At 44.2% G+C, this 24,460-nt stretch overlaps 1 protein-coding gene across 6 annotated transcripts in view; it reads right to left on the bottom strand.

The window, feature by feature from the left end:
• tle2a (TLE family member 2, transcriptional corepressor a) overlaps nucleotides 1–24,460 on the bottom strand; it is a 34,919-nt gene that overhangs the window by 2,220 nt on the left and 8,239 nt on the right. Inside the window, exons 2-16 of one of the 6 annotated variants that reach the window (XM_040052904.1) lie at nucleotides 22,288–22,451; nucleotides 12,335–12,398; nucleotides 9,973–10,017; nucleotides 7,797–7,859; nucleotides 7,406–7,510; nucleotides 6,712–6,922; nucleotides 6,345–6,361; nucleotides 5,583–5,678; nucleotides 4,976–5,020; nucleotides 3,809–3,970; nucleotides 3,464–3,590; nucleotides 2,345–2,541; nucleotides 1,928–2,007; nucleotides 1,167–1,416; nucleotides 638–885 (exon numbers count right to left, since the gene is read on the bottom strand). In XM_040052904.1, the coding sequence (XP_039908838.1) occupies nucleotides 638–885; nucleotides 1,167–1,416; nucleotides 1,928–2,007; nucleotides 2,345–2,541; nucleotides 3,464–3,590; nucleotides 3,809–3,970; nucleotides 4,976–5,020; nucleotides 5,583–5,678; nucleotides 6,345–6,361; nucleotides 6,712–6,922; nucleotides 7,406–7,510; nucleotides 7,797–7,859; nucleotides 9,973–10,017; nucleotides 12,335–12,398; nucleotides 22,288–22,451 (1,874 nt within the window). Of the gene's footprint in view, nucleotides 1–637; nucleotides 886–1,166; nucleotides 1,417–1,927; nucleotides 2,008–2,344; nucleotides 2,542–3,463; nucleotides 3,591–3,808; nucleotides 3,971–4,975; nucleotides 5,021–5,582; nucleotides 5,679–6,344; nucleotides 6,362–6,711; nucleotides 6,926–7,405; nucleotides 7,511–7,796; nucleotides 7,860–9,972; nucleotides 10,018–12,334; nucleotides 12,399–22,287; nucleotides 22,452–24,460 lie in introns of all 6 variants that reach the window. The other 5 variants (XM_040052903.1, XM_040052905.1, XM_040052906.1 and 2 more) reach the window with 5 other exon arrangements.

The raw sequence follows: 24,460 nt of genomic DNA, 5'->3' as shown, positions 1-24,460 counted from the left end.
TACAATTTGTTGAAGTGAGCAATTTTTTTCTGCATTACTCAGCATTTCATACCACAAATAGATGAGAGAATTCAAGGCTACAGAGATTTTATTCATGTTTACTTAGCAAAATTAAGTTGCATTTGGCATCAAAAGCACAAATTTATAGTGTTTGTGTTACTTTTAAACATCTAAAACTTCCATAAGTGCAGACAAGTGTCTACACAGGTAAATCTGAAGATTGTATTTAAATAAAAACTGTCAAAAGCAGAATGCTGCACACGTGAATGTGGAAAACCACCAGTAAAACCCCTTTAAAGACAGATAGGAAGGAAGACTGTAAGTCGTCACTCTGGCTAGAAGATAAATGCACAGCCTGAGCTCCAGACTTACAAAAAAGTCGTTGCTTTGGTGCCCAAAGTGCAGTTTTTGCTGGCGCTATGTCTATTTCATGACTGACAGCGCAGATTGTAAAATTACACCAATTCCTTATACTACTCTCCCTCTCTTCTCAACATCCCACTCGATACCTTTTCCATCAGTCTCTCGTCTCCCAACCTGAAAATAATCTGGCTATTTCCCACTCCCATCTGCTCTCCTCATCTGACTGCAGGAAACCGGTGAAGACGATGAATCAGCCACTTCCTCCTCCTCTTACCTAACCAGCGTCTGGTTGTGAAGGTCCCAGACGACGATGTTGCCGTCGCTGCAGCAGGAAAAGCAGACCTTGTTGTCGGGCGAGATGGCCAAGGCGTAGCAGGCGGGAGCGGACGACGTCAGCTCCGCCTTGATGCGAGGAGTAGGAGTGGCCAGATCCCAGATTGACAGCGTGCTGGCCTCTCCTCCGACAATCAAGGTTCGACCGTCAGAGAGCAGCTTGCAGGATCGGATGTAGTTATCCCTGTTCTGATTGAGCATCATAAAATGATAAATGCATCGCTATAAAATCATACAGACAGATATATTCTGGGTAGTTCAACAATGTGATATAAATTAAAGCATGTGGTTACAGAAAAGTATAAAGATGCTGGAGGATTGATCTTGAAAAGGTGATTCATCATTCAGAGTGTGAAAAGCAAGCACATCAATTTCAGCAGTAAAATAACATTACTAGACACGAGATGGGCAGCAGGCTTTAAAAACCGATCTGCACAGCATCCATCTATCTGTCCTCCTTTATTTCTCACCAGACAGTCCAGCTGGGCCATGGGGCTCTTGCTTCCTGGTTGGCTGATGTCCCACACCTTGACGCAGCCCTTCCCTCCGGTGTACACGTGACGCGTCGAGGTGCTGATGGTGACGGCGCACACCACCTCCCCGTGGCTCAGGGTGTGGATCTGACGGGCGTGACGAGGAATGCCCGGTCCGAGCAGGGCGTCGGGGGGAAAGGGCACGGGCTGCATCTGGCCGTCAGCGCTCACATGGAAGGAGTAGGCGCTGAGGGAAGAGAAAGAGATGGATAACAGATTCAGTGCTGCAGTAACCACACGTCAGGACAAGTTACTGTGACGGGCACCGTTCTATGTATGCAGTTTAAAAAAGCACACATGAAGCTCTTGTACTTTGGTCATAGAGTAAAATCTCTGTGTTTAAATTAAAACATCGCAGAACACTCTGGCTATTCATCTGCTAAAGTAAGAAATATTACAAGAAATTGAAACGAGGCACACTGCTAACACTTTTAAAGACATTTCTCAAATGCTTTAAGGATGAACTCACTTACAAGCTCTTAATGCATGAACACCACCTTTCTAAAAAAAAATGCCTTGGTGCATTTTGGCCTAACGAAGGTTTAAAATCTCAAAAGGCTTCAAAATCTCTAATTGTTCATCTTTTGTTTTCTTAAAGCTCTGTAACTGAACTCTGAGGACAAACTGAGCTTCCTAGTGCCGTTAATAGTGAACAGGAGAAGATCTGCATGATAGCAACCAAGGAAGAGGAAACTCACGGTTTCCCGGAGGCAGCAGACTGCAAGCTGGCAGGCAGCCCAGGGACCCTCATGTGTGGGTGTGGAGACTCATAGCCCACCTGGAAGAGTCAGAGATAAGTCAACATAGGGAAGAAAATAATACTGAAGACTATGAAGTAAAATAGATGGATCATGGTAGAGGACAGAAGAGATCACAGTTAATTTGTTAAAACTGGTCATACAGAGGCAGCGTAAATCTGAAAGATCAAAATAAAATGAGATGACATATATGATTTCTGAAGAGCAGAGCCTGTAGATTTTAAAAATGACAATGCAGCTGCTCTCTTCTTTTCCATATATATCCCTCTTTCTGCCCTCTGACTGGTTTATATGCTGAGGTATGACATATGACAGTGACACTGCAAAGACAAATTATGTGCAGAGCATCGAGCTCACCACAGGGGACCGTCCATAGCCTGCGGCAGCTGCTGCCGCCGCCGCTGCAGCTCCATTCATTTGGGGGGAGACCAAGTGGAGACCAGCGCCATAGCCCGCAGCCCCGGGCAGGTCCCCATTCACCCCTGGAGGGGGTAGGCCAAAAGCCCCCGGTGGGTACGCTCCCTGCACCGCCAGGGGGTTTCTCAGACCGAGAGCTGAAGGGAAAAGAAGGGGCAGAAAAGATGATTTGTTTTGGATTAGTCAGGTGGCAAAATTACTGAATGAGACCTGAGCTTCATATATAATTTTGATTTTAGATTTTTTTCACATAGGTTGGAATAACATACACATGTTATTAAGGTGACTCCCTCTGCAGAGTCTTTTAAAGCAAGCGACAGCTGTGACTGACAGGCTGTGAATAAGCTGCAACAAAAGGCTGGATGATATCAGCACTAGACCACTACTGACCCCTGCTGGCCATCTTACCATCCTGCAGGGGGACGGCATGTACGTCTCTGTGCGCTCAAATTAGCATCCTCTACATCCCTCCATCTGCACGTGTAGGTGCACCTACGACGGCGCATGCATGCATACATAATAGTGTAGCTGTGTGTGCGGAGAGAAAACGGAGCAGAGGCTAACAGGTGACGTGAGAAAAGAGAAAAGAGATGATACACTGGAATAGATGGAGGCTCATTATGAAGCAGCTCACAGTCACAGTCCATCACCTCCCCTAATCTTTCCATTTAAAAAGTGAGGCACACAGAATATTTTTGCCCACAGCTGCTTATTAAGTCCAGATGGTGGTGGGTGGTGGGGAGCTGGCTGACACCCATACCAACTACTGCAGCCCGATGTTGCTAGAAACATTTCGTGTAACAAAGCCAATGTAACAGAGCTAAACGCTCGGCTCTGCAGATACAGATTCATATGTTTAATGGATCCTCTGAGCAGCATGTACGCACACTCCAAGAGGATTAGGAAATAGTACAACAAGAACTGCTCGTCCGCGGTGTCCTCGGCTGTCCGCCTCACACTTTATCTACAGTCTCCCTGAAGTCCAGTGAAGGGTTTTAGCAATAAAGCACAGGCTATGCGCCCTTTAGGGGAATTAAAGAAAGCTAAGGACGTTCTCACCGAGGGGGTCGACGCCAGGCTTGCCGGGGACAGGTCTGAACTGTGGGGGTCCGCTTGGTCCTGGGGTATTGGACTCCTGAGACATCGGGGTCCCTGGCTTCATACCTGGAGTGCTGGATTTCTCTCTCTGGGGGAGAGTGGAACAGGAAAAAGAATGTTTTAAATCTGGGAGGACTTAGTAATAAAGGACAGAAGGAAAGAGACAGGGAGGAAGAAGGATGGGAAATAAAACACAAGATGACATTAAGAAAGACCAAGAGTGGACGGGACCATTGTGGGATGGGAGCATCCAACAAAATAACGTAGAGACAAACTATCAATCATGAAGAGAAAAGCTGTGTCTACCTGTGGGGGCTCTTTGCCACGGGACGGGGAGGTGGCACTGCTGGATGAGGCCAGGGAGGTGGGGCTGGCCTGGGGGGGACCCTCTTTACGGGACGGGGGCATTTTGTCCAAACCATTTTCCCGGGATGAGTAGGACTGCACACTGCGGGGCGACGATGGATCCTGAGTTTGAAAACACAGAAGTTAGAAGTCATATCTTTCCCGACTTCAAACAGACACATTTCTATGTTTTCCAAAAAAGCCAGGAAACAAAATAACGAAACCAATTTCTCTCGCTGTAATTCTTCTGCCAGTTCATAAGGTGAAAAATGCTTGGCTGACATGCTTTAGTGTAAATGACGTCCTCATCCTTTGCCCCATTGAGTAGGTAAAGTCAAATCGGTAAAGACGCGTCTTTTGCATTCACACCTTGCGAAACAAAGAATTTATTTTGGGCTTTTGAAGATAAAAGACGACCCGCGGGGTGAACAATCGCTGTGAAATCTTTGGTCATCGCTTCAATGGAGGTCCTACACCGAACGGTCGGAGCCTGCCATTGTAATGGCCTCGTAACCCAATTAAGCCTCACTGCTAGATATTTGAAGCGACTCATAAAACAACTGTGGCAGCAGAAGTCTTGTCTGTAAGATGTGTAAGATATACGACCCAACATGACAGATGCACAGATTTTATCTGTGTTATTTTTAGTGGAAACTAATTGCTTACATAAACTTGGAAGATCTACTTCTGCTGCTATTGTTTGTTTAATTCATTTTAAACTAACACAACATTTTTAAAAGCCGATATAAGCTCATCGCCTTGCTTTGATGCTTATTCTTTTATTTGCATAATTTTAAGATAAAGAATAAATGCGCTGACTGTTTTTTTTTTTGTTAATCTTTGCTGTAAATAAATTATTTTATTCCACTTTTTCATAACTTGAAGGAAAAAAAACCATCTCTAACCAAGAGGCTTTTTAAAATGAGGACAGCTTGAACCACAGTGGCGTTTGTGTACCTATGTATTTTATAGCTCTGTGCTGCTAAATGAGGACAGGTGGAGGTGAAGGAGGGTGGAGAGGGATTAGTATAATTACTATTCATGTGTTCCTGCTGGGTATGTTTACATGATGTATGCAGATGAAAGCGGTCAAGTGAGGCAAACAGAGGCCAGCGGCCGCCTACTAACCTCATCTACTACCAAATTATCATCACTCTTATCCGCATCGCTGCCCTGAAAGAGAAAGAAGGTGAGATGAGACACTCCCGCTCTGCGGTCTGATGTATGCAGATTACATGTAGAAATATACAACACACAAAGTCACACGCAAACAAGTTTCTCTGTGTGTAGTTTATTGCATTTGGAAAATTTTTGATTAATACCCGGTGAAGGTGAAGTTCAGTAAACGTGGACAATAAACGATAGAAATGTAATTAATTAGAGATTCTTAACTCGGACATGTGAAATCCTCTCAGGAACAGGCTTGTGTTTTTATTTTAGGTCTTGAACACGTTGATAATTCTGAACTTCGGGATAAGAGGAGGCATTTATCTCTCACTAAAACAAATCCTCTCAAGGTCTGATATATCTGATCTCTCACAATTACTCCAGCAGCAAAGTAAGCACAGCAGAAAGTGAAACTATTTCAATTACTTTGGAAGAAAGAGCAGCTTTTAAAAGTCTGCTGGCCTCTCGCTACGCAGACACCACCAGTCTTATCTGACGAGGCAGAGTTGGATGGAACTTTCTTACAGTTGCTCAAACATTTATGAAAACGCTATGAAAACGTCCTCACATAGTCTGTCATGAACTCCTTCTCATCAGCTTTCCTCTTCTTGCCGTTGCTGAGGTAGTCTGCTGGGCGACCCTTATCCCCATTGGACAGAGAGCTCTGCGGAGAGGAGGGAGAGAGGGCAGAAAGGATGGAATTGAGACAGAGAGGCAGGGAGCGAGGGGGAGGTGTGTGCGGGGAGGTGCAAAGAAGAGGAGGAGATGAAGGTAAGAAGGACAGAGCAGTGGAGAAATATTCGTGAGGGCGCGAAGGAAGAGGGTGATAATGAGGTGAGAGGGACTGCATAAATCATGTCAGGCTCATAAGCTGCAGAGATGAATGTGAAAGAATATCAGGCTGCATCGATTGGCCGGCTCAGTGAGAAGAAGAAAGAATCTTTCAAGTTTTCTTGAAGGCAGCAGAAAAGAGTGCCGAGTGGTCAAAGCATGATTTGGCACTGATACCATTTTTTTTTTAACCCAGCCAGATAAATATTTTATAGCGCTGGCATAAAAATTGTTATCATAGTGGTTCCTCTATAGCCGACAGTAACTCTGCGCTAAAAGCTACGTTACTGTTGTTAAATGAGAACGAGAAGAGCTGTAAAAACATGTCGCCTTTGTGCTCACATGCAAGAAGGAAATGTTTACTTATGCCGACATACTGGAAAATGTGTCTGCAGGCAAATAATGCGCAACAGTAAAAGAAGTTGTAAATAAAGAAAAAAACATCCATTATAACATCAACAAATAATATATAAGCGACTGCGTAGTAAATTGTACTCACTGGTCCTGCTTCACGATCTGTTCATTCCATGCAGAAGCACATCCAGTCAGAGGACAGCAGGACGGACAGACACACACATAAAGATACACAAACGTCAGACTACATGCCATCACTATACATCACGCTGCAGCTGATGACTCAGTGGGAAAATATCCCCGAGGGGTGTTGCGATCAGCAGCGCTCCGGTGCCCTGCCAAAATTCCAAAGCAAAAGGCGATCAATGGAGCTCATAGAGCGCATTCTGATGTTTGCTCTGCTGCTAACCCAGCGAGGTGTAATCCAGCTCGTCTCTCGGGCACGAACTCATCTGGACTTTCACGTGTTTTCCTTTGAACAAATTGAAACAAGAAGCGCGCTGCCGCTGTACCTCGGTGATGCTCGGCGGCGGCTGCGGCGGCGGCGGCTGCCTCGAGGTGAGCTCTCTCATCCTTGGCAGCGAGCTGGGCACCCAAAGCGCCAGACAAGGCCAGGAGGCCGGACCCGCTGCTGAGGGCCAGGCTGGGGTGGGGCAGTCCTGATGGGTGTGGGCCCACTGGCAAACCCTGGGCGTGCTGGGAAAGGTGCTGAGCTTGAAGCTGCTGCTATAACGAGAAATACAAAGAAACAGAGAAAGAGGAGACAGAAATATCTGGGTGACTTACAAGCGCAAGCTTACTTCACAGGAATTGATCGAGAGGAAGAGAAGAGGAAGGAAAAGAAGGGAACTAATTGCTGCGATGTGCACGAGAGGAGGCATGTTAAGGTCGAGGGAGTGGCTCTTTAATATGGAAGCTTGCAGTCGAATTGAAAGGGATGGGAAGTAATTTTAAAGCAAGGCCAAATTTTCCATGAATTTAATTTGCATCTGAATTCCAAACAAACTACCTGGGACATCATTTAAATTTATGACTTTTGGGCCTTTTTTAGGTGGTTGTCAGACACCATAAATAGTCAAAAATAGTCTTTTTTTTTACAAAACAAAAATAAAAAATCAACATATTTTAGAGCTGGCCAATGAATATTCTTACTAAAAGGAAAAGAACAGAAAGAAAAATAAAAATGCTGGAGTATAAGGTACACACGCTATGAGGCAGAGGGGGGAGCCCACGTACCCCTATCGAAGCATTTAGCTCCCCCATGGTCACCTGTTTGGCGCGTTCCATGGCCTGGACCACCTGTTGTTGGTGCTGCGGAACAAATCAAGGTGTCAGTAAGGGCAGGTAGATGGACAATTAGTCTGTTTTTCCCCCAACAGTGAACTCATAACAAGTATAATTCATAGCATTTGTTGTTTGATTTTAGTGGCTGAAGAAAATGAATGTGCTCTGTCCATCTGCAGCTCTGTGTGTGACAGTGATGAATGTGTATGTATGTGCACACCTCCTGTGTGCGTCGATCTCACGCAGGAGAGAAAAGAAAGAGGACTGAATGTGACACATCGTGTGTGTGTGTGTGTGTGTGTGTGTGTCCCACCTCCTGTGACAGGAAGGGGATGAGCTGAGCACAGATCACGTTCAACCGCTTGGCAATCTCCGTCTAAAAGAGAAAAAAAGGTACTGTCACTTTGATGAATAAACACACACACAAACACTCGCACAGCCAAGATTCAGCATGAACACAAAGAACACGCACACCCTCGTGAAGGTTACACACACAGGCGCACGCACGCACACAGTGTGGCTGTGGCCTGTTTCTCCCAGGGCCAGTGTGGTAAATATTTCAGCTGCTTACATCTGGTCCATGCAAATGGAAACTCTGCCAGAGAGTTTGGCTAAAATATTCATGGACAGCATCTGCTGTGGCCACAGCCAGCCCACACATCGTGTGTGTCTCTGTGCATACACACCCAACTCACCATCTTGTGTGTGTGCATGTGTTCCTGGTGTGTCCTTGCATGTCTGTTTGTCTATGTGTGTGTTTGCATTTTGCATGCTTGAGTGTGTGTGTTTCCTGCTGGGGGTCAGTGATTCTTGCTGTGGGTGTGTGTCTGTCTCGATCTGCTCTACTACACAGCCAACAGCAAACTCTTCCTCCACCCCCCCCCCCCCACCCACCGCCATTTCTCTTTCCCTTTTTCCTTCCATCCCACTCCATTTATCGCTCTTTCCATCCATCTATTCCTCGTTTCATTCCTCCCTCCCTAATATTAGCACAGTAATGAGTGTTACAAGCTCCGCCATGTAACGTCTAACGCACACACGCGTGTGCACGCACGCACGCACGCAAAATCATGTTTAGCGGCAGGCCCAACAAGGCCGTTAGGGCCAGTAATGATATGCATGCAGAGATCATGACAACATCATTATGGCCACAGGCTGTTTATCTTGTTGACAGCTAGACCCTGTTCTGTGTGGATGTGTGCTCGCATGTGTGAGAATCCATGTGAGTGTGTTTGTGTGCATAGCCACACTCACCCCACCCCATTCTCTCTCTTAAGTGATTTATTGATGCTGGACTGAACTTCCACCCTTCCTTTTTCTTGCTCTTCCTCTCTCATGCTCTTTCTCTCATTCCTCTTGCTTGCCCACCTCTCTCCCTCCCTCTACTCTCCATTTGTCAGCCAGCCAGAGTGCCCCCCTCTACTCCTGCCCTTCTCCCCTCCATCCTCTGAATCCATCACCCCCCACCCCAAGGGAGACACAATGATTTCTTGTTAGAGAGCTCCAACTACTAAATGACATCTTCAGGAGGGAGAGAGAGAGAGAGGAGGAGAGAACACGAGCAATCGAGAGAAAGAGGATAAAGAGGGGAGGACAAAATGAGAGAGGGGAAATGAAAAGAGGAGGCAGAGGAAGGAGAGGAGGAGGAGGAGGAGGAAAAGGGCAGATTGGGTTGAGGAAATGACAGCCAATGAACGAAGGATGTAGGAGGGAGAAGAGAAATAGAAAGAAGAACAGAAGGAAGGCGGAGGAGGAAAATCGAGATTGGGAAGTGGTGGTGGTGTCGTGTGCATGTGTGTGTGTATGTGAGGTGGGAGTGGGGTGGGGGACAGCAGCATGTCAAAAGCAAAGCGATTGAGATGGCGAAATGAACGAAGAGAAGGAAAGAGAGCAGACAGCAGGAAGGCAGTGACCTGATTTAAAGTGAAATTCAGCATGGACTGTATGTCTAGAAGGAGACAGAGGTGGAGACAGGGTGCACGGAAAATAGGGAGATAAAGAGAAAGAGAAATCAATCAAAAGGAAGAGCGACAGAGATGGTGAAGAAATGGAGATTAAGCGCGGGGAGCATTAAAAAGATACAGTAAGACATAAATTGAAGGGAAAAGATAAAAAAAAAAAAGGAAGATGGGATGGAGAAGTAGGGCGACAGTGAGAGAATTGAAAGGACAGAGGGAGGGAATAACAGACGGGGATTTATGATGGGCAAGAGGGAAGGGCAGAGTATTCTCATCTGTCTGCGGTGGAGAAATGAATTCTGTTTGTGGATCCTATTAACACCTCCACAGCATAACACCGCTCTACAAGTCCGTCACAGAGAGGATTGACATGACAGCAGCAGAGACGGGAGATTTTCCTTAAAAAATAATTCTCACAGTTTTCGAGCTGATTGAGGGCAAAGGAAGGAAGAAGTGATAATACAAGAGAAAGATGCAAAGCTTCGAGATGGGGGTGGGGGGGGTGCAGAAAGAGAGAGAATCCTGACTCACCTGTTTGTGCATTTCAATGTTAAGGCCGTAGGACATTTCGTAATACTGAAACAAAGGAGAATATCGGTTAATAGACATGAACGTACATAGAGAATAAGAGACTGTGAAACACAACGGTAACACAGGATGTACAATGAAATCATTTCCCATGGATACACTGTAGGAAGCAAGTCATCCGCTGAAAGATAAAACACGGACATTAACATAAAATAAACCCAGTTTATATTTTTCGGCAACTCTCATTAAACCAATAAGGCTGTGATAAAACAGCCCAACAAATACAAACTAGGCTGCTAAGTCAAAAGTATTGAAAGTCTTGGCATTTTCACAGGATCAATAGACTTTAAGCCTAATTCAATAACATATAAAAAGTATATTTCTGTCTCACCTGAAAAACACAAATATTCTCTAGACAAGGAGTGTATACCCAAGAAGAATACCTATTTTTATTTTCTTACACAAAAGAATTGAGACAAATCAACACTCCCGGACCACTCGCAACCTTTTCCTTTGCTCCCAGTTTCCCGACGTTAGGCCAAGCATGAGCACTCTGAAGTGCCCGCATGTCCCTAAAAGCTCATCGCCGCTAATTTCACCTTGAATCTGCTGAAAGTCAGTGGCGATAAAATGACCCTGAGGCGTGTTTCGGAAGCCAGAAACCCAAAGCGGGGGAGGGAAATTGTCACCGGGCAGAGGAAGGTGGCAGACGATTGCAATAATCATGTCTAATATGAGCTATTTGACCCTGGCTTTTACCCGAAAGTACAAGGAGCTGCGAGGAATGCACGAGGTGTTGAATGCCAGAGAGAGAGAGAGAGAGAGAGACAGGTAAGGATCTCTCTCTCTTTCACTCAGTCCCCCCTCTTCTCTTTCAGAGATGGACCGAAAGGGAGAACATTTTAAAGTCAGATGCCTTGAAAAGTGGCAGGCTGACATTTGCTTTTCAGCGTGGCTGGTTGTGGAGAGATGAGATTGGCAGTTGGACAGCCAGAACAGGCTGGCAGGATGGGAGAGGAGATGGCAGGGGTCCTCTCTCTCCAGACATCTTTCCTGGCAGTTAGCGCACATGTGTGTGTTTGTGTGTGTGTCTGTGCAGGTGTATGTGTTTTTTAGCACAAGTCTCAAAGTGTGTAGGCGTGTGTATCTATGTGCTTTGTGTGCATGCTTTGCTGTGAGTGTGTGTTTTCAAGGCGCGTGTGCACGTTCCTCTGTGTGTGTGTGTGTGTGTTTGCCTGTAAGCCTCCATAAAAGACGCCTTTCCTGGCAGCTGGCAGCTCTGCTTGGCAATTGCTTTGCCAAGTTTCGTCTGTTGCTAAGCAACATCCAAACTCCCCCAAATCATCAGCCAGCAAAGAGACCTGGCCTGTGCTTGATGCCAGCTACCCCCTCCTCCCCATTGCTAAAACTTCAATCCCCCTCCCTGCTTCAAGCCCCCCGCTCTGTGCCAAGATTGCCACATAGCTCTTTTTTGGCACAGCGGGTTCTGGGCAGCCTACACTCTGTAAGCTGTGGTTGTTTATGGCTCTGATCACAGGTAAATCAAGGCTGGAGGTTTGCAGACTAAAAAAACAGCAAAAAAAGAGAAGAAGACAAAGAGTTTTGGCCTTCCCTTTATCTGGAAAAAGATCTGCTGATCATGTATCCTTCACAATCAGTCGTACCTCTAAGTAGCACAGAGGTAGAGGGACCACTTTTACGCTTTGTTACTCTTGTTGTCGTGCCCAGGGTTTACAGATATTTTCTGCTATTCAAATCACAGCCTTGCATCAGCTTCTATAACTTTCTCTCATTTTTGTGATGAGATGCAAATGTTTCAGACTTGGTGGAATATCTGCAATGACTGGGCACATTACGCAGCAGCACCAGAACAGACAGACCAGAAGTGATCAATCAGAGCTGTGCTGGTGAGACGTTTAACGCTCTGAGTAACGCCAGTTTTGGCGATCATTTTCAGCTCCAATCAATGAACGAAAAAGATCCCAACAGAGTCGAAATAAACCACCTTAAATTCACATTCAAGACAATTTTAAGACATTCATCACTTCTGCCAATCTGTTTCCTCCTTCGAGGAATATAAAGTATTTCTAATAAAGAGTTTTCTTATTGGAGAAAATAAACCACATTTTTATTTTTCTCTAAACACAAACGTACCAGTACTTTCCCATCGAAAAAAAAAAAAAAACTGTTAAAATTTGGGTTTATTTTGTAGTTCGCTAATATGTGTTTGTGTGTGCATGTGTGGTCTTGTGTGTGGTTTTTGCTGGGTGTTGTTTGGCAGCTGTTAGCAGATGAAAGGGATTCAGGGGACTTGGCACTGCACTTGTTGTGAGTAAATGTGGAAAGATGTGTGTGTGTGTCTCACCATAACATAGTGTCTCTGGATTTCAGTCTTCTCTGTAGCCAGTTTCTCACACTCCAGTTTCAAACTGCAACACAGAGAAGAATGGAAACAATATAGGCTGGCCGTTTTGATTTGTATCACACGCCAAAATAAAAAATACACAGTGTAATTAGCAACATGACAACAAATTATTCCCTACTCATTCTCTGCCCCCCACCCCTCCTGTTTCCATCATTCACTGGGGAGGAGGGAGCAGGGTGACCGGGGTGCTGACAGCCCATTATCACCTCAGAGCAGAGCAGAAATAGACAAAGTCACGCTCGGGGCCTGAAATTCAGCCAAGACTGCAGGCAGGAAGGCACATCCGAGGTGTCTCTCCCTCGTTCTCTTTTTCAGTCTATCCATGTGTCATCCATTCATCCTCATTTTGTTGCTTTCCCATTTGCCAGCCAGCCTGTCTGTCTTTGGATCTGACCGTCCCCTGCTTCAATTTGAACTGCAAACTTTGCCAAGTTTGACTGAAGTTGAAGTTTCTGTTTCAAGTGGGTCAAGTGTGGCAGTTCTGTTTCACTCGTCTGCGCGTGTGTTCGGGACGTGACCTGTGTCTGTCTGTGAGCGTCTCGGGATGCTGCTTACTCCGAGGCCTGGCGTGGAGTCTAATGCAATCAAACACAAAAATGTATCTGAGGTGATAGCAGCCAAACACAGCTCCCATGTGTCCTATATTTCTGTCTGTCCTCTTCGTCTGCTCATCTCTCCTCACACCCAAACTGGTCCCCGATGTCTCCTAAATTTGGATGATGTCAGTTGCTAGACTTGCACACACACACACACACACACACACACACACACACACACACACACACACACACACACACACACACCATTTCTAAATGCGCTCAGGTCCGAGCAAACAAACACCTTTCTTGTTACCTCTGCAGCGCTCTCTTCATCTCCCGCACACAGAAATACACTGACCTCAACCCCCCACCCCCAACACCCACACCCACCCTCCTCCCTCCAAACAGACCTAGTACATTTTGGGCCTGAGGCAGTTTACGCCAACTTGTTTGCGGGCAGCAGATAGATTGATTGGGGGGGTTGCGGTGAGGTGGGACATTAAAGGTGGGTGCTGCGGGAAAGAGTGTGCGGAGGTGGTGTCGGTGGTGATGGGGGTGTCGTTTGGCGGAGGAAAATTAGAATATGATTAATACCGCAACATTACCCCCAGCCGCAACAGGTAATAACAGCCCCATCCGCTCCCTTTCTCCAGTGCGGCGTGCACACACACACATAATTGACTCATTTATCATTGCCAGTCAGTTGAGGAGAAGAGGGACGAGGGAGGAGATGGAGAGAAGCAGGACGCAGAGTGAGAGAGGAAGGTGGTGCTGGCTGAGGAGGAGGGAGGGTAGTGAGGATTAACCTCACCACCCCCACCCCGCCACCGCCACCCTATAGATTTTATTACACTGGAATTGCCTCTCGGCAGAAGTCACTCACAGCTGGGCTGGGAACTAATGCAACTCCGTATGTGTGTGTGTGTGTGTGTGTTTGCATGGCTTCCAGTGTGTTAATCATGAAAAACTGGGAATATGCTTACAGAATAGCTGTGAACACAAACACACAGAAACTGTCCACCGGCTCAGAGCTAAAGGGTGAATCAAGCGATTCTCTATATAAATAAAAACAACACAATCATGAAACAACGGCCATAATGCAACACTTTCACCATTTTCCAAAAAAAAATAAACACAATCGCAATAAACTGAAAGGACAAAAAATAGGGAATGCCATGTGAAATCATTCATGAGTGGTCTGATTTGCATTTCCCCTGCGCAGTTACCCATTTCTCCTGAGTGTTTCTCCTGAAAAGTGCAAAACGAAAAAATAAATGATGATGAAATAATGATAATGATAATAAAAAAATGACTCACTTTTTAACCAATTATCATCAACACATTGTTATGTATTGTTTCCCACTTTCTTTTGCTTCGTTTAATAAAGCTGATAACGTCCATCAGAACGCGTGCCTCCTTACTTATTTTAGAGAATCCACAACCGACAACTAAAAGACAATCACTAAATCAGCACATTCACTAAATCAGCAAATGAGCAACAGTTAGTCATCCTATGAACCACTAAAGTGCAAACACCTCCATACCCCCGATCTACAAAATAATAAAAGAAAAACAAACATCCATGTAGCCACAAAGTCTTGCAATGCTGCTGAGCAATTTATGGAGCGCTGTGCCAAAAACAAACGTATGCACATCTACACGCCTACACCCAAACAGCGTGCAGATGGACAGCTCTTGTGCTTACAAGAAAGACCCCAAGGTCGTACTCAGAAAGCAATAACCATTCCCCAGAAAATGGACTTCAAGGATTGGAAATACTGCGCGAGTGTGTGTTGTCATGATGGGACTGTGGGAGCATAAAAGAGTTGGAGCGGGAGAAGAAAATGAGGGAGAGAGGGGAGGAGAGCGGTGAGCAGGAAGTAGGTATTTCATGTCGAAATGATTGCCTGTAATAATTAGTCTTTGGCTCAGCACCATTTACTGCGAGGGAGGGGGAGATGGTTTCCGAGGATGGAGAGAAAGCAAGATTGAGCGAGCGAACAAGAGAAAAAAGCAAGAAGAAAAAAGAAATGGCGTGTGTGTGTCTGTGCGCACACGTGTGTGCCTGTGTGGCATGGTGGGCTCGGTTCCTCCAATTTTTCACTGGCGGTGACAGGAGATAAGATGATCAGCCGAATGCGCTACAAATCTGCAGCCTGCCAGCCTTCAGACAGCTCTGTCAGTGCTGCCCTGCTACTGAGCACACACACACACAGACTCACACACAAATGCTCTTTACGCACGCACACAAGGAAACGCGCAAACTAACCACATAAAGCATGGGAGAAAATGGTGATGTGTGTGAGAACACACTAAACCAGCATATTAACCGAATACACTGCATGTGTCAGGCGCACGGAAACATAACGTACACGTGAGCACAGACTGTACATACACCCACACACGTGCACACGTAGCTGCTAAATAAACACAGCGAGGAACACACACACTCTAATGAGAGCCTACAGACAGTAAAGCATCTAATTCTGCACTTGGAGAAGAAATGTGCCGACTGCTTTTTAAGTCGCCGTGTTTTAAAATTGGGCTTGTGGGTATTGTAAAAATGTCAACGCTTTCCTCTCTAGCATTTGTTTTTCTGAACAATACTTTTCCTTTTCCTTCATTGATTTTTTTATGCTAAAGGAACAAAGGTATTTTCATATTTTCCCTCAATAACACGCTTGTCCATTGCTCCTGCTTACTTGAGGATTTTTTTTTTCAGCTAAGGGGACAAGAGGAGCATTTTATTTTTCTTATGAGTGATCAGATTTGCAGAAATGGGATCTCTGTAAGCTAGTTGATGAATGATGGTAAATGATGAAACAGTAATTGCCAAATTATTTGTTCTTTTCCTGTGATAACAGATGTTTTTTTCTGCACACGTTGGGCAAGTGTCGCTAAAGACCATCAAAATAGTGACAAAATATTAATTTCTTCCTTCCACAAGCCAGTTATAGGTGTGGTCGAAAAATCTTCTCCCCAGAGGTGAAGAGAGGAGCGTGTGAAATGAGGCAGGACTAGATTTACATTATAAAGCTTTTACCACATTATATATAACATTTAAATCTATTTACATTCAGAAAAGCGTAAACACAGACGAGTTATTTAATTGTTATATTTCTTGAAAAACTGCAAACATTAGCTGGTGCCAGATTCACAGATGTTTAATTAATTTCGTAGTTAATATAAGCAAATATTTTAGGGATTTGGAAAAATAGATGACCCCCCCCAAAAAAAAACAAAAAAAAAAACTTTGGTTTTGAGCACTTTTGAATAAAGTGAGTAAAGACCAGCTGAAAAGAAATGATGTGTGGACTGATCGTAACAAAAACTGTTTGTCAAATGGTGTCAAGTGCCAAAAGCTGGCAGAGAACTTTTGTCTTTAAATTTTTGTCTCAATTATTTCCTCTTGTAAATCACAGGATAAACACCGAGCTCAGAGTGATAGGAAACAAAGAAAGAACCATCAATTCAGACAAAGTGCTGCAGAAATACAGAATACTAACTAGTAATCCCAGCTTTAAACATACACGCATATGCACAAATGCGCGCACACACACACACACACCGATGGGAGCGACTGCGCCAGTGTAGCGCCTTTACAGTGTCAGGACCATTTAGCCTGCCAGCCTGCAGGTATGTGACTGTTCACTTTACATCTCATTAACTATTGATCAACCCTCCCTCTCTGCTCTGCCACAAAAACCTCCGGCCTGCGTCCCAGTCTCTGTCTTCAAATACACACACTGTCTCTGAAACGCACAAACATACATACCAGGGACCCACCCAACTTGCCAGTGTACTCTTTCATCATCTCTCAAGGGCAAGTACAAGAGCAAACACACACACACACACACAAGCCAGGAACTTGTCACACAATAAGAGGCCAACTGTTACCCTCTATGCTGCTAGGCTTACTGTAAAGGCTGGTCTTTTATAACTGTTTCCAACAAATGCACACAAACAACCACACACTGAATTAAAAAGGGAGAGGTTGCATCACACAAACCAACCCACAAAAAAAAGAATCACATTAAGAAACCACAAACCCTCAGCCTGCTCTAAAGCAAATATAATTTTATCATTTGGTGAATGACAGTTAAACACAGGATACCCGTTTTATCCAATTATAACTGTAAACACGCACAAACACAACCTATCTATTTACATGCGCTGTAAAGACGTATTCAATTCAGGCCCACACGTGGTGGTGACAGCGTACGTAAGTCGACTTAGTACAGATGCGGCGATTCTGACATTATTGGCCGATACCAACATCTACGGCGTTTTTTGTTTTGTTATTTGTTCTGCCTTTTGTGCCAGTGAACCAAACAAAAACAAACAAATAAATAAATAAAAATGTTAAAATTATGGCTCATCTTTGAAAATCTACCAAGCCAAAAACCAACGCGGCACAAAAGTAAACACTGGCCACTGCCATTGCTAAATGCCATCGTATTTACAGATTGACTGATGACAGCGAACGCATCACGCGTCACCGTATTTGTGCATCTCGACCTTCTAGTAAAGAGCCAACAGGCGTAGTTACATACTTGTGTTTAAGCACAAAGAGGTACAGCAAAAGCTTCTAAAGAAATTAAATATGCTTTATTCGGTGTTCATGCAGCACTGTGTAATATATTGCCTAACAGAGGTATGCAAATGACAGAGTTGCTTAATTAGCGCTACTAATTTTTTTAAACTTATCATTTGTGCCTATTAACATAAATGAAACCGTGAAAAGATTTCAGTCTGAGCACTGTCTCCATATGTCTTATCTCTGTGTTATGAATTATTGTCCAAACAACAAATCATAACCCAGAGATAATTTGTTGGATAGAGACGGTTTTTGAATTTTTACCTCTCTGCTCCACCTCAGTGGATTTTAAATCAAACGATCAATATGTGATTGAAGTGCAGATTTTCAGCTTTGGTTCAAGGGGTTAAGAAGAATCCTTTAAGATGCTCTGTTGCTGCTTGTTTGTGGGTTTCTCTGCATTCAGTTTTTTTTATTTAATAAGTGAAAAGCTGCTCTGTGAGGTTGAGATCAGGCGACTGACTTTGCTATTTGATACTGAAGAATATTCCGTTTCTTTTCCTTGAGAAAGCCGTGGGTTGCTTTTTCGGGATGCTTTGGGTCATTATCCGTTTGCACTGTGAAGCGTTGTCTGATCGGTTTTTGCAGCATTTGGCTGAATCTGAGCAGAGAGTATATTCCCGTGCACTTCAGAATGCATCGTGCTACTTCTATCAGCAAACACTAGTGACCCGTTTCCATGCCATAACGCTGCCTGTGCCATGTGTGATGTGTCCGATCATGAGATGTTTGTCTTCTTCTCCATATTTGTTAGTGTTCCCATCACTCTAATTATGAAATAACAAGTAAACAAACCTCACATGGCTATGAAACTGCTTGTCAGTCAATTGTCCAATTGCTTTTGAGCCTGTGTATAAAGATGACCACAATTCTCCAACAGTTTACGCAAAATGATGTAAAACCCTCAAAATTAAAGCTGAAAGTCCGCACGTGTCTCGTGATCGGTCGGCTTTAAAACCCTGTGTGGTCGTGTACGGACGCGAAACTAGAAAACGGTATTTTTTGCATAAGGTTCAATAATCAGACGATCGGTTGATTGTGAAATTATTACACGCGCGCAGCACTGACTGTATGTGCGTCACTGCCGCTATGTCGTATTTGGGCAGAGATGAGTGGAGGGGCTCTTTAGTGATGAGTGGCAGCATATTAGTGGTGAGTGGAGAGTCTATCTTACTCTGCAGACCACACACACACACAGAGTTACAATGCAAGCACGTCTGCAGTCACCGAGAACAACGTGTGTGTGCGTTTGTACAGAAAGAAAATTACTGTAATGAGAGCTCTGTGTCAGCAGCTCCTCCCGTCTCCCTTCAGCCTGCTGATTACAGCCTGTTTAGATAGTTAGCACACACACACGCGTGCACATGTACACACACACACACACACATGAGCTGACCCAGCAATGACCCTCTAATTAATTAACTCTTCCCTTTCTTTAGGTTGCTTAGAAATCTTTCTCACTCGATCTTACCAACCACGTGCAGCACCTAAAAAAACAAACAAGGGACACATAAATTTAGAAACGCGCCCTTACCACCCACCCATCCATCTATCCGCCCGCCTGCACACACAATGCACAGTTTCAGCTCATCGGCCCAAATCCCTTCCCACCATCTCTTTCCTGCCATCTAATCCGGCATCTATCAGAATCTGGCCACTTTCCCTGTGGCCAAAATACACAACTAAGCCTAGCTATTTCCAGACAACATCTATTTGTGTGTGAAGATAATTGGGGAGGCCCGTACATGTGTCTAAGCGTGTTAAGCATATGCATCGGATTGGGAGTCTGTCTGAACGGGTCAGTGTGTTTGTGTCTGTCTCTGTGGGCGTTCAGGTCATGTTTTCCCTGCAGGGTGAATAGTGTACAAGTGGATCTGATTGAAGGTGTAGCCTGCAATCAGAAGTGGTTCTGTGGTGCAACCTGTCTGCTGCTGGACTAAACAAGGCCACTGCTAATCATACTGATTGCCACTGTATGCATGTGTGCTCCTTTCAAAAACTGCTGCCAAACTGCTGGGGGGAGGGGGTAACCGAACCAAACAGCTTCCAGGAGTTACTCAATTGTGAGAGGGGCAAGTGGCTTTATTGCGCCACTTGCAATGGTAAAGTATTACTTCTAATTTTACTGCACGACAGTGGTTTTATGACCTCACAGTGGCATATGGCTCAAGCGAGGCTGGCCTGCATATTTTGGTTTCTTGGTGATTTTCGTGCACATTAACCCTACTTCCAACATAACTACACATTCAAGGTGGCAGGATTATTTTAAAGGTCTGTTGTACATGACTGCATTAGATTTAGCTTGGTGCACCTAATAACTGCCTACTGAGATTAGCCCGAGTTAACCTTTAGTGTAATAAACTCACAAAGCAGTACATTGTTTTGCTTTACATATGTTACAATGTAAAATTTGGTTAAACAAGTTAAACACCAATTAGATAATTGTGATCCTGGCTTGATTGACTCTTCATTGAATAATTCATTTAAAATAACTTTTTTACTCCTAAAAGATAAGCAAGTATAGTTGTTTTTGTTCCTTAAACACAACACGAGCAGCAGCTCAAGTTTATTGCTGTTTGTACGCCAATTATGAGCGAGCCAAACCAGTCAATCCAATTAACAGATTCATCCCCACCTGCCAGATTAAACATGCACCCGACAGATACGTGAGAAGATGTCTGATAACACAAGCTGTTCCACTTGCAGAAACTGTTGCTATTGTTCCAAGCCATGGTTACAGTATTAGTTTTCAGTTGTAGTCATATGCAGTGAATTAATCTGCTCTGATTCTTTGTGCTCTAAACATCCCGCAGGGCTGTTGGGAGAAACCTTGCAGGGTGGTTAGACAATCTTTCCTGGAAACCTGAACTGAACCCGTTAAAACAACACGCCGACTTATCGAAACTGGACGACGCAGATAGAATCCCAATCCCGCTCTCGGTCGTGTTCTTAATCACATCATTAATTTATTGTTGATCCTGCTCAGTAGTTCTCAGTACCAGCACTTGCAAGAGGGCGATGCTCCAGGTGTTTTGTAACATGAGGTGTTATGCTAAGCTCCCGCCAGAGGAGTTCATCACCATGAGATTCAGAGGTAACTCGTGTTCAGTGAATGACTGGATCTGTCGCAGGGATGCAATGCAAATAACGAGGGAGGGGGGCTTGTTGCTGACAGCGATGACAAGGAGATAAACTGCTTCATCCATGCAAACAAACACATCAAAAACATATCATACGGCTTAGACGTGGCCGGCATCATACCTCTAGCATTGCAATAAGTGTGCATATGTGACAAGACTGGAAAACTGGAGTAAAGATATATGTTTTTTACTGGTTTGAGGTTAAAACAAACAGCACATGCTGCCTTCTTCTCACTGCTTACTTTACCATTTATACATCGTTTACTCCAGTCGGTATTCGTAAAAAAAGTCTCATGACTAAAAAAAAAATGCTGCACAAACCAGAAGTTAGAGAAACCAAACAGGCATTGCTAAGCCTCTAACTGGCCATGCTAATTACAGATTTTACATTTATCTTCGTCAACGTGACTCTTATGCATCTCCATACAAACTTTATGCTCCGGTTCATAGTCAATAGAAAAAATTAGCAGTATATGCGGAAGCAATCCACTGGAAAGTATGAAATTTGTGTGTTTTCTTTCTCTAGATTTATACTTTCGAGCTTGTGGTGAACAAAACGGACAGTGAAATAAGAACAGCAACACATGCAGGCAGTGGTGTGAACAGGGGTAACAGTAGCCGCAGGGGTTAGAGGGGCTGTGCACGGGGAGGGATGGGTGTACAAAAGAAGTTTGAAGTGGGACAGAAAGGGAGGGAGAGGAGATTCTGGCCAGCTATATCAAAGCAGGATGAGAGGAGAAGAGTTGGGAGGCGGGAATGACCCTGTGAAGGTGTGCCAAGAGAGCAGAGAGAGGGAGAGAGAAAAGAGGGAGAAGGCTGGGACTGCACAGCCAGCCCAAATCCCACATTCAAAGGCATTCTGGGCACATTCCTGCGCATCAAGCACACCATACAGTCAGGCAAAAAGAGTAGATGTCAAAACGTCACATAGCATTATCTTGCATTATTTCAGCCAGATCAAGTGTGTTTGCATGTGTATGGCATGGGCGAGAGAAACAATTCCAGTGTGTCGCCTGGGAATAAAGCTGAGCCTGCCTCAACTTCTGCCACGACACTTTACTGCACAGTCATGTGGCAGCGCTGAAGATGCTAATTCTACTATTTAGCCCTCTGCTTTTCCCACAGATAACAGCATGGATGCTGCTGTGATCCAGAGTTGTAGCTCCTCTAGTAAAATAAATCACCGCAGTCATTTAGTGACTGATAAGCTTTAAACTCATTGATTTAACACCAGGACAACACCTTCGTGTCACCAATACTCCATCATTTTTGACTAATATCTGAAGCAACCTGTCATCACAAATGCAGCTTCTGGTAAACTGCATTTCCTCAGTCAGACATGAGCCATTTTTTAGCAAATATTGGGGGGGGGGGGGCATATTTAAGTGTTCTTATGCAGGCTATATTTAAAGTGTTGTTTCCAGACTTTATGCAGCTATGATCAGTGTTCAAATCTCATGTAGCTGTTGTCCATTCCAATGTGAAGTTTACATAGAAGTGATCATGGTGCGACTCAGACATGAAGCTTTCACATGATCATTTAATTTTCACCCTGAATGCCCAGGGCACTGGAAGCAAACAGACTGCAAACAGTACTGAAAACTGCTCCACACCCACCTGTGGTACTGGGTCTGAAGGAACTGAAACTCCTCCTTGATGCGGTCCAAAGTTTCTGGGTAGGTCAGTTTCAGTGACTGGGGCGTCCCCGAAGCTGCAGCCGCCGCTGCCGCTGCAGCTGCCACCACTGACGCAGAGGATCCCGGGGGTGCCTGTAGAGGTGCCTGAAAATACAAGAAATATTTATTAAAAAGATTGTTGGAATTAAATGTCAAAATCGCGTCATTCCCGGTGTCCTTGAGGAATTTGCTACAGTGAATGTTATCAAAGAAGCAATAATCGTGAGCACCGTATCTATTCTCACGTCTGTGAGGAGCTGCTGAATATAGAAATACTGTTATTGCCAGATGTGAGCGGGTCAGCAGAATAGGGCGGAGAGACACAAGAGCTTCTCAGCCAAATGAGCACACTTTGTTTAATTGCAAGTCTGGGTAGAAGAAAAAAGAAATAAAGGGCAAAATAGAGCAGTGGGGGTGCAGAACGGGGGAGGAAAAGGACCCCATCGTGGCCAAAGACCCCTTCCAACCCCTGTGTATAGCCTCTCCTCTCTGCGGGATCCAGAGCAATTAGGAGACTACAACCATAGGGGTAATGCTGCAGGACAGGCAGACAAAAGGGGGCTAAGAGCAGGCCTAGGAGGGTGGTCGGGGCTGTCAGTCCATTTGTCTGTCTGTTTGGCTCTCTCTCAAAATAACAGAGGGAAGAAAAGACAGCCGGTTCACAAGCTTCATGATTGTCATCTAAGATGTTCATTTTTAGCTTCTAGCACTTAAAAAATTATATCGAACTAAAGCGTAAGTACTAAAACTTATATTTGGTAGGCCACAGATTTGACTCTACACAGCGCTGCTTAATCGATACATTTAAAATCTGAAACAGCTGACGATGTTTTGCCGTTTTTAAAATCAGGAATTGTACAGACAGACTTGGAACGTTGAATTTCTTGAGCGTTTTCATGATATAAATGCAGATTTCTTCTCTCTCGAAAAGAATAAACCAAAAGTTTGGGCAGTGTTACAATTCCAGCCAGGGCAGATACGACTTGTCTACTAGTGCCACACACATTGTGTTTACTCTGCGGCATTATTTTCTCCTTTGAGGGTAGTAGAAGAGTGCAACTCATTTTTCTCTTATATGCATTCTTAACTGGTAGTCATGTAGCTTTGCTACGTTTTGTCTCGCTGCCTGGGGATTTGCTAGGAAGTACTCAAGTTCCCTGTGCAATGTGGAATATTTATGCTGAATGCAAAGGGAGAAAGCTGTGCTCACACCTGCATTCTGTCAAACCCATGCATATAGCAGACTGTGTGTTTAAGTTAAACACGTGCAGGGTTAAACATTTTTTGCTTGATTCCATTTTTAACGATATACATTTCCCATCCAGTTCTTCCGGAGACTACATTATATATGCTATCCTGTCTTCCAAGCCATCTGGCTGGAATTTCTCCATTTCTGAAAGTTTTGCATTTATATGAAACAACAAATAAAACCACACTGAAGGGATAAAGTGACAAGATAGACAAAAAAATAAAAAAAAACTAGATATCCTTCAGTTCCACTTATGCGATGTAGTTTAATTACACCATGCCAATTAGGACATCACAGCGTGTCCAAAAATAATAAGCTGCCCACCTTGTCATCAAATAACCTAAAAGGTTATTTCTCTAAGCGTGGATTGTGACAATTTTTAATTTGGTTTCAAAAAATAACCCCACAAATCCTGATGTTGTACAAATCAGCAGTGTCTGTGAGGCATTAATGATGTATAATTAAAGGCTTAATTACAACATCGCTCAGCTACAATGCAGCAAAACAGTGTGTAAAAGATGTTAAATAAAAACGTGCGTGTCCACATGTGTGCAGACGCATGAAAGAAAAATACACCAGGAGAGGTTTGCCAGCAGGTGAAACATTATCTGAGGAAAGGAAATTAAATACTGAGGAAAGACGGGGAGCGCAAGGACAGAGAATAGAGATGAAATTGGGAGGAGAATTTAAAGGGGGGAAAAGGTAAGACTGATGAAAAGTAAAAATGGACAGATAAGATGGATGAGACTATTTTTGGAGATACACAGAGAAGAGGTGAATGAGGAAGAATTTTCTGAAAGGAGATTTAAATGGAGAAGAGAAAGGGGGGAGAAATGGAACAAGGAAAAGGAGAAAAGAGAAGAAA

Source organism: Simochromis diagramma, unplaced genomic scaffold, assembly GCF_900408965.1.
Source record: "Simochromis diagramma unplaced genomic scaffold, fSimDia1.1 OVJJ01000419.1, whole genome shotgun sequence".
NCBI lineage: Eukaryota > Metazoa > Chordata > Actinopteri > Cichliformes > Cichlidae > Simochromis > Simochromis diagramma.
Note: the sequence above shows the minus strand (reverse complement) of the source record. Positions and strands in the feature narration are given on the sequence as shown.